We start from the raw sequence: 8,825 nt of genomic DNA, 5'->3' as shown, positions 1-8,825 counted from the left end.
TATTTGGGGGGGGGGGGGGGGGGGAGGGGCATGTAGAGTAGATGGTGGTGGTGATGGAGGGTGGTGATGGTGATGATGGTGGTGATGGTGGTGGTGATGGTGGTGGTGATGATGGTGGTGATGGTGATGGTGATGATGGTGGTGGTGATGGTGATGGAGGGTGGTGATGGTGATGATGGTGGTGATGATGGTGATGGAGGGTGGTGATGGTGATGGAGGGTGGTGATGATGGTGATGATGGTGAGGTGATGGAGGGTGACTCATGAGTGGCATCACCTGCCATGGGTGGGGTGGACATCTAGTCGATGAGGAGTTCCGTATGGTCACCTGTGGCTCGGTCATCAAGCTCCGCCATGCCTCTACCGGCTACCGGTTGCACTCGCACGACATCCCGTACGTCTTAACGTTGGTCGGGGCCATGGATCTAGGGAGAAAGGAAAGGGGATCTGATGATGTGTAGTGAAGGTGGCGAGTGATGGAGATGGTGCGCGATGCGGGTGCTAGTGATGGAGATGGCGCGCGATGCGGGTGGCGAGTGATGGGATGGGCTAGTTCTCACGATGGGCGGCGGTGGCTGTAGGTACGGTTCGGGCTCGCAGCAGCAATCTGTGACGGCGCATCCCGCGGCGGATGATACCAACTCGCTGTGGACGGTCAAGGCAGGGTTCGGGTACCCGGCGTGCAAGCATGGCGATGTCATCAAGAGCGGTGACGTGATTCGGCTGCAGCATGTCAACACCAAGAAGTACTTGCACTCGCACCTGCACCGCTCACCGCTGTCGCAGAACCAGGAGGTCTCGGCGTACGGCTCGTCAGACCAGTCGGACTCGGGCGACAATTGGATCGTCGAGGGCGCGGCCAAGTGGCTTCGTGGCGCAAAGCTGCGGCTGAAGCACAAGGACACCGGGGCGTACCTGCACTCGCACCGCAAGGCGTATCAGAACCCGATCCCAGGTCAGCTGGAGGTCTGCGGCGTGCCGAGCAAGAACTCACAGAACTTCTGGCACTCGGAGGAGGGCATCTACTTTGCCATCAATGAGTCGTAGATAAAGGTCGACGACGTTTAGGGGGTGATGCCGTTAGACTCGCATTGCCGGCTGCTGCGGCTCGGCCAGTGCCGGTGACCACGGCGTGGAGCCGGCGGCCGGCGAGCGTGGCGAGTGAGCGACCGAGGCATAGGCGACGGCCGGCGAGGCGTCAGCGGCGGTCGGCCGTCGCCCGAGCTGGCGCGGCGCGGCGGGTGCGGCCATCGGGACGCCGTCGCCGCTGCCGTCGGACACATACTCGTAGGCGTAGGCGGACTCGTCGAGATCAGATGAACGCGGGCGGGAGCGTGAGAGAGCGCGGGCGCGCGAGCGTGAGCGTGAGCGTGAGCGGACGCGTGCAGAGTGCGGGCGGGAGCGCGGGGCGCGGAAGCGTGAAGGCCTCAGCTCAGCCGGGCGCAGGTGTGGGCTGTCAACGTCGAGCGAGGCCGAGGAGCAGCGGGTGCGCTCGATGGCAGTGTGGTCAGAGACGTTGTGGAGGACCCCGTCCGAGTGTTGGGTGCGGATTAGCTTGGTGGCAATGTCGAGGCCGACGACCGAGTTGATGACCGAGGCGAGGGCCGGCTGGCGATCGAGGAAGGGGATGAGCAGCTCGCGAGGCCAGATGATGAATGTGCAGTCGGTGGCGGCGATGATGTCGACGAGAAAGGCCGGGTGGTTCTCGCGCTGCATCCACTCGGGCGAGTCGAGGAACTCGAACGGGCGCGTCCGGTTGATCAGCTTGCGCTCGCCCGAGGACAGGGTTTTGAACACCTGCATCTCACCGTCGATGAGGATAGTGAGATCGGAGGGGGTGTTGCCGGCAAGGGCAAAGGCCGAGCCGGGCGTCAGCGTCCGCACAAAGGCCTTGTCCTTGACAAGGGTGAGAAAGTCGACGCGCGAGATGCCGGCGCCGCCGGGGCCAAACACATTGGTGTACACGGCCTCGAGATGGTCCGAGTCAAACGAGATGGGCCGGCGGAGGTAGAGCAGATAAGCGAGATGACCCAGATTGAGGACCAAATACATCATGTTGTATATCACCGTGTCAACGGCCACATCGAGGATGAGCCATGCCCAGAGGACCCAGAAGACCGATGAGGCAGCGAGAATGCAGCGCAAGACGAAGATGTTGGGCGAGGCATACGAGGCGAGGAGCAAGATGTTGGCGATCTGGAAGAGGACATGGTTCGGCGGCAGAGCTTGTCCCATATTCTGCACCCCCTTGATGTATACCCCCGCAGTGGCCGGTGTTGGCGAGGGCCTGAGCGAGAGTGAAGTGTTGCTTGCGCAGGGAGTGGGGCTGCCACTGTGGTCGGGCGGCGTGATGGATGGAGTTGATCACGTGGTGGTGGAGGCGGGGGGAGGCGGGGGGAGGGGGGTGGTGGTGGTGGTGGTGGGCGGTCGGGGTGGGGGTGATCGCGGGGTGATCGGGCTGTATGTGCGTGCTTGTACATGTGTGCGAGGGTATGGATATTTCAGCGTACATGCGCATGTCTGATGCGTGTCATCATGTGCTGACTGCGATGGGCATCGGACGGGCAGCGGTCACAAACACAGACACACACACTCTCTCCGTATTGTGTGTTTGATGACATGCACAAGCTACCGCGGTGATGTCGGCTCCCACCACTTGGTCGAGGCCGAGGACTCGGTCGAGGCGGCACGGATCGAGGTGGAGGAGATGTCGACGCGAAAGCGCGAGTCTGGGACGCGGACAACCTCGAGGTTCATGCCGTGGCGTTCGAGCTCGAGGAGGGCGGGATAGAGGTCGGCGCGGACAGACTCTGCAGAGAGGAACTGCCGCCGCCGCTCACAGTAGCGACCGGCCACGATGAAGGCGACCCTGGCTTCGGCGAGGGCGCGGAGGACGCCAAAGAGAGCGTCGGGCGTGCCGTAGTACCCGATGTCCATCATGCGGACAAAGGTGTCGATGCCGAGGACAAAGGCAACGTTGCGGCCGTCCAGGAGGGCGGCCTTTTGGTCAAAGAGCGGAGCGGCGGTGAGAATGACCGAGGTGCGGCCCTGGATCCGGGCCATGCGGTACATGATGTCGTCGTAGGTGACGAGGCCCTTGTCCGGGTTTAGGAGCGAGATCTCGTAGGCCGGCCACAGCCGATGCGGCGACATTTCGAGCGTCTCGGCACGGACCTGGGTCGCGGTCTCCAGCAGCAGCCGGTGGCCGTGATGCAGCGGGTTGAACGAGCCACACAGCACCACGCCCGGCCCTGGCAGCTCGGTCTCGGGCTGAATGATCTCTGCGGTGAGATCCGGCGTGATGTGGAGGGCCTTGCCCTCAGGCCTGGCCACAAATGAGGCCACTGCTCGCGCGACTTTGGGCACATGGAGCGAGAGTAGCGCATCCGGAGGAATGACCGTACGCAGTGGCGAGGTTCCCTCCGGGAGCGGAGCTGCGCCGACGGCCGCCGCCCAGTGGGTGTAGATGAGCGGCATGGCCTCGTCGGCCTCCCAATGCGGCCACTCCTTCGACGAGACCGACATCACACCCTCGTACACCACCCCGCGACTCTGCTCAGTGCCTCCGCCCAGCACATCCTTGCCCCTGTCAGCCACTTTGAGGGTGAGCTTGGCCAGCCGAGACGACTGGCGCGGGTCGACATGCAGCTCGCCGTGGCGGGTCATGAAGGCCAGCGTGGACATGTTCCTCTTCCGCGGACCGAACCTCACGCTCGAGGTAGCCAAGGCCATGTCACTCCTTGCAGACCGCCCCCTTTGTTGCCACCCTGCTTCTGTGGCAGCCACACACCCCGCCGCGGTCGCCACCCAGCCGAGGCGGTCGCCAGTTGCCTGCCGAACGCTGGCCGCCGTCGCAGCCACGGCGGAGAGACCAAGTCGAGCCAGCATGAGCCACCAGGAGCGGTAGCGGAGCGAGGCGGGGGCGAGGGAGGGGGAGGGATGATCTGAGGTGGGAGATGGTTATGTCAGGTCCGGGAAAGAGGGGAGGAGGGAGGGAGAGAAAGTCGTGGTACGGAGGAGAAGGTTCGGAACTTGAGCCGCGTCACGTGTTCGTTCTCGACACGGCCAAGGTGGTGGGAGTGTGAGCGGAGGCAGGGGAGTGGGTCTGGCGACAGCTAATGTGGCGGGTGACCCAGACCGTGCCAAGGAACAAATTTGCTGGCTGGAGGGCCAGTCCGCACCCAGATGAGCAAGGGTGGCGTCTGGGGGAAAGCTCTGTATGACTAGGGAGACACCGAGGCTGAGGAGGGCACAAAGTGTTGCTTGCGGTGTACGAGCGGGTGCTGGCAGGTGTAACACGCCCAGCAGTGGCGGAGACGTGGAGGGGGGGGAGCGGCGGAACAGGGCAAGTCGGTCAACGCATCAAAGATTCGGGTCGACTTCACTCCTCCGCGCAGAGCCTTCGGCACTTGCGCGGGGCCCACACCCATCCGGAGCGAGGAGCGCGGGGCGGGCAGCGGGTTGTTACGACAAGCTAGCAGTGCGAGAGGTCGTGCAGGAAGCAGCGGATGGCCTTCTCGTCGTTCTCGACCGCGGAACGGACGACCATCTCGACAAAGTTTGCGAGCGGGATGCGGACTGCGGCGTGGAAGGCCTTGAGCTCGGCGATACCGGCCTTGCCGGCGAGGTCTGTGTCGTACGGCGCGCCCTCGAGGTGCGAGGCAAAGGCGGAGCGGACGCGATCGGCGGCAGCGACATATGCGTCGTGCATGGCGTCGGCGAGGATGTCGGAGCGCGGGGTGGGCTGGCCGCAGTATCCGCCGTTGTGCCATTTGCGGCGGCACTGGTCGCGCGACATCTCGGAGAGGATGGACTCGCAGTAGCGGCGTGGCGGAGTGTCGTACGTGTTGTCGGCAGCCGAGGCGGTGATGAGCAGCGGCGCGGCCTCGGCCGTGGTCATGGTTGCGATCTCGTCGGTCTCGGGATTGTAGTGGAAGAGGACGCCGGACTCGGGGTCTTCCAGGACCGACCAGCCCTCAGACTCGGGGTACTCAGCCGATGGCTCGAGGACCGACGCCGGGCCGGGTGGCGGAGGAAGCGCGGCGGCAGCTGGGCCGACAATCGCCGGCCGAAGGTTGCCGTCGGCGTCCAGGAGCCGCGGGTCCTGGACCAAGTGAAAGTAGCTCGGGTTGGTCACCCCGCCACCGGCAGCCAGCGTCGGCTCGTGTTCGAGGAGACCCTTGTAGCGGAAGGCGTGCAGCTTGCGGACAAGATCGAGAGCCGGGCCCGGCGAGCCGAGGACGCGCTCGAGCATGATTGAGATATACATGCGGGCGTTGAGAGCGGCGGCCGGCGCGCCACGGACCGCACGGCGGTACCAGGGAATGGTCAGGTTGGCCAAGGCGTCGTAGAGCTGAGCACGCGGGCCGGCGAGGCTCATCTGCGCCACCACCAGCCGCGGGCTCGCCTGGAACCGCATCACGCCCCATGACGGCGGAACGTAGAGTGCGGTCGACGATGCGTCGAGTGAGACGAGCGCGAGCCGCGACGTCGGGTAGCCGGCGTCGGCAGCGACGGCAGCAAGCGCGGCGACAGTGCACGACGCCGCGCCGACGTCGACGCACGACGCGTCGAGGAGGGTCCGCGGATAGCCCGGATGTAGGTACGGGTATTGTGGGAGTCGCTCCATCAGGCGCGGCGGGATGAGGAGGTAGCTTGCGTTGCCGGAAAGGACGTTGTGGTACTCGCCGGCCTGGGCCACCGCAAGCTGCGACCACTGCGGGGCAGGCACGCCGACGGCGCTCAAATCGACATGCAGCTTGTGCGCGCCGCCGAAACCGCCGAGCGGCGCAATGCCGAGCGGTTTCCATCCGGCGGCCGATCCGCGGCCGGAGAGGCGGAGCTCGGTCCGTTCGCGGCTTCCGCCGAGCGAGACCGAGGCAAGCGCGGCGGCGGCGTCGGTTGGCGCAAGCCGCTCGCCGCGAAGGCCTGTGGCGTAGGCCTCAGCCAGCGGCTCGACTCGCATCAACGCCGGCGGCACACCGAGCCTCAGCGAAGCAGGCGCATCCCATCCGCGCCATCCAGCCGCCAGCAAGTCGCCGGCGGCGGCGGCATCAACTGCGGTGGCAAGCGCGTCAGGATCGAGGTACTTGCGGGCGGGCCATCGGGCGGCCAGCGAGTCGGTGATGATGAACGGGAGACGCATGTCGGCTCCGGTCGGCGCTGTCCGCCTGTGTTGTGGCACGCTCGCAGCCGGAAGGTCGGTATTCGGCGCCGCAGTTGCAAAGACGGCGGTGAGGTCATTGACGGCGGCGGCAGCAGCCGAGTCGGTCAGCGGCGGAGCAGCTGCAAATGGCAGCGCCTCCCAGCGAGAGATGGTCGGCGGGCGAGGACGCAGGCGGGCAGCGCGAGAGGCAGTGTGCTCGGTGTAGGCATAGGCAAGGGCAAGTGCCATAATGGCTGCTGCCAGGGCGAGGACCTTGCTCGACGACGACATGGAGGGTGGAGGAGTGACACGTGAAATTCGTGAAGGCAGCCGAGTCGAGCAGCGCGCGAGAGAGGAATGGCAGAGCGCGTGAAAGGTGATGGGCAAGAGCAACGAGGGAGGGGCGAGGAATCGGGTTGGAATTTGTTTTGCGGAGAGGGAGGGGGGAAGGGGGGGGCGGGTGAGACGGGTCAGGACGTCTTCTCGCCAACAAAGGTGAAGCCTTGGAAGGTGTGGAGGCCCTTGCCCGGCGCGACCGAGACGCAGTTTGTGTCGTCTGCGGTGAGCGACCTGTTGACAAACTCTGGGTCGATGTTGGAGAGATCCTCGGCCGAGGTGACGACGGGGACAAACTCGGGAGTGAGCTGCTTGGCAAGGACGGCGTCGATGTCGAGGCCGGCAAAGAAGGGATGGGCGAGGACGTCGGCGACGTCGTTCTTGCCAGATCCAAGGCGGTGGGCGGGCGAGACGTCGAGGATGCAGTAAAGGAAGTCTTGGGTGGCGTCCGAGACATGGAAGGGGACGGTGACGTCTGCACGCTTGGCGCGGGCGATGCGCTCAAAAATGACATCGTTGGTGTCCGAGGCGTCGAGCATAAAAGGCGGGCGGCCGACGAGCATCTCAAACATGAGGATGCCGAGGCACCACCAGTCGACGGAGCGACCGTACATGCCACCGGCGATGATTTCGGGCGCCATGTAGTTGGGCGTGCCGCAGAACGACGAAGTGCGGCCCGAGCCGGCGTCCGAGGTCTGCTTGGAAATGCCAAAGTCGGTGAGGCGGATGTAGCCCGAGGCGTCGAGGAGCACGTTCTCGGGCTTGAGGTCGCGGTAGAGGACGCCGAGTGAGTGAAGGTGGCCGATGGCGAGCGCCATCTGGGCCACGTAGAACTGGACCCGTGACTCTGAGAACGCGCCCTCCTCGTTGAGCCAGTAAAAGAGCTCACCGCCGTTGATAAAGTCGAGGACAAGGTACAGCTTTTCCTTCGACTGGAAGGCGTGGTGGAGGCGGACGATGAACGGGTGGTCGACGCGGGCAAGCACGTTGCGCTCCGTTTTCTGGGTTTCAACCAGGTGCTTGTTCGACCGCAGCCGTGACTTGGGCACGACCTTCATGGCAAAGAACGCACCGGTCGAGCGCTTGCGGACGAGAATGACCTTGGCAAACGCACCCATGCCGATGATCTTGATTGTCTCGTACTCTTGCATGGCCGAGCGACCGGACTTGCCGCCGGGACGGCCACCGGGGCCGAGCGCCCCAGCGGCAGCGGCCGCTGGGGCCGAGTCGGCGGCCGACACCGCATCCGACGACGGGGTCGGAGCAGAGCCACCGGGGCGGCCGCCGGGGCCAAGCCTAGCGGCGTCAGAGGCAGCGGGAGCGGCAACAGGCACGGTTGTGCTGCTGTTGTCGTCATTGTTGTTGTCATTGTTGTTGTCATTGTTGTCGTCGTCGTTGTCGTCGTCGGAAAACTGCGAGACGCCCGGCGGGAGGTCTGGCGGCGGCGGGAGGAGCGCCGACGAGAGGGTGGACGAGAGAATGACCGAACCGGCAAACGGATCGTCTGTGCGGGAGACAGACGGTGAAGCAGCAGCCGAGGACTTGATGTTGGTGGCCTCGACAATGGCGACCGAGTCGATGTCCTCGGGCAGCCGATCAAGCGAGTCGCCCGAGAGCCTGCCCTTGCCCTTGATGATATAGTCGATGGTCTCCATCCATGCATCGCGATCATTCTCGGTCGGGGCCTCCATGTAGTAGTCGACTCCTCTGGCAGTAGTCACACAAAACACATTGTGCTTCTTGAACCGCTTGGATGGGACCTTGCAGAGCTTGCCATCAGCGAGCGGAATCCGTCCCTTGGCCTTGTTCCGATTCCACTTGTGCGCCGCCGATGCAAAGTACAGAATCTCCTCAGACTCGATGTATAGCTGGAAGAACCTTGTCCGCCAGTTCTTCCTCAGATGACCTCTCTTTCGCATGAACCTGTCGCAACTCCAATGAGTATGGGTAGGTGGGTGGGTGGGGTGGGTGGGTAGGGGGGAGGAGGAGGAGGAGGAGAAGGAGGACAGGCGTACCCTTTAGTGATGAGGTTGTCCGGAAGGACCACCTGTGAAGAGCTCTGTGCGTGTATGGGGAGGATGAGATGTAAGAGGGAGGGGGATGAGGAGGGTGTCATGAGTGTGGGTCAGGAAGGGAAGGGGGGGGGGGCATGCGTGGTTGACTGTGTGACCAATGTCATGCCGACAGAGTGGGGAGGGGAGGGGGGGGGCGGGAAGGGGGAGGGAAGGGAGGGAGATGTTTGATACAGTGTGTAAAAGTATATATCTACATGAGGGTATATGTGTACGTGTGTGTACGTGTGTGTGTGTGTGTGTGTGTGTGTGTGTGTGTGTGGTGGGTGGGCA

At 64.2% G+C, this 8,825-nt stretch overlaps 5 protein-coding genes across 5 annotated transcripts in view; 1 reads left to right on the top strand and 4 right to left on the bottom strand.

Moving 5' to 3' along the window:
- AMSG_02227 (mannosyltransferase) overlaps window positions 1-1,066 on the top strand; it is a 1,371-nt gene extending 305 nt beyond the window's left edge. Inside the window, exons 2-3 of the mRNA XM_013905326.1 lie at window positions 303-393; window positions 581-1,066. Of these exons, the coding sequence (XP_013760780.1) occupies window positions 303-393; window positions 581-1,046 (557 nt within the window). The 3' untranslated portion in view covers window positions 1,047-1,066. The remainder of the gene's footprint in view (window positions 1-302; window positions 394-580) is intronic.
- Window positions 1,067-1,079: 13 nt separating this feature from the next.
- AMSG_02226 (blood vessel epicardial substance) lies at window positions 1,080-2,249 on the bottom strand (the record flags this gene model as incomplete). Its single annotated transcript, XM_013905325.1, has 1 exon — window positions 1,080-2,249. The coding sequence occupies exon 1, from the start codon at window positions 2,232-2,234 to the stop codon at window positions 1,080-1,082; it is 1,155 nt and encodes a 384-aa protein (XP_013760779.1). The 5' UTR covers window positions 2,235-2,249.
- A 343-nt stretch (window positions 2,250-2,592) lies between these two features.
- Window positions 2,593-4,090, bottom strand: AMSG_02225 (uncharacterized protein). The gene has a single exon (XM_013905324.1). It carries the CDS (start codon window positions 3,885-3,887, stop codon window positions 2,628-2,630), a length of 1,260 nt encoding a protein of 419 aa, XP_013760778.1. The 5' UTR covers window positions 3,888-4,090; the 3' UTR covers window positions 2,593-2,627.
- Window positions 4,091-4,473: 383 nt separating this feature from the next.
- AMSG_02224 (uncharacterized protein) lies at window positions 4,474-6,435 on the bottom strand (the record flags this gene model as incomplete). The annotated part of the gene is made up of 1 exon (XM_013905323.1): window positions 4,474-6,435. The coding sequence occupies one exon, from the start codon at window positions 6,433-6,435 to the stop codon at window positions 4,474-4,476; it is 1,962 nt and encodes a 653-aa protein (XP_013760777.1).
- A 113-nt stretch (window positions 6,436-6,548) lies between these two features.
- On the bottom strand, window positions 6,549-8,399 carry AMSG_02223 (AGC protein kinase; the record flags this gene model as incomplete). Its single annotated transcript, XM_013905322.1, has 1 exon — window positions 6,549-8,399. The coding sequence occupies one exon, from the start codon at window positions 8,397-8,399 to the stop codon at window positions 6,615-6,617; it is 1,785 nt and encodes a 594-aa protein (XP_013760776.1). The 3' UTR covers window positions 6,549-6,614.
- Window positions 8,400-8,825: the final 426 nt, after the last annotated feature.

The sequence above is a fragment of the Thecamonas trahens genome, assembly GCF_000142905.1.
Source record: "Thecamonas trahens ATCC 50062 unplaced genomic scaffold supercont1.9, whole genome shotgun sequence".
NCBI lineage: Eukaryota > Apusomonadida > Apusomonadidae > Thecamonas > Thecamonas trahens.
Note: the sequence above shows the minus strand (reverse complement) of the source record. Positions and strands in the feature narration are given on the sequence as shown.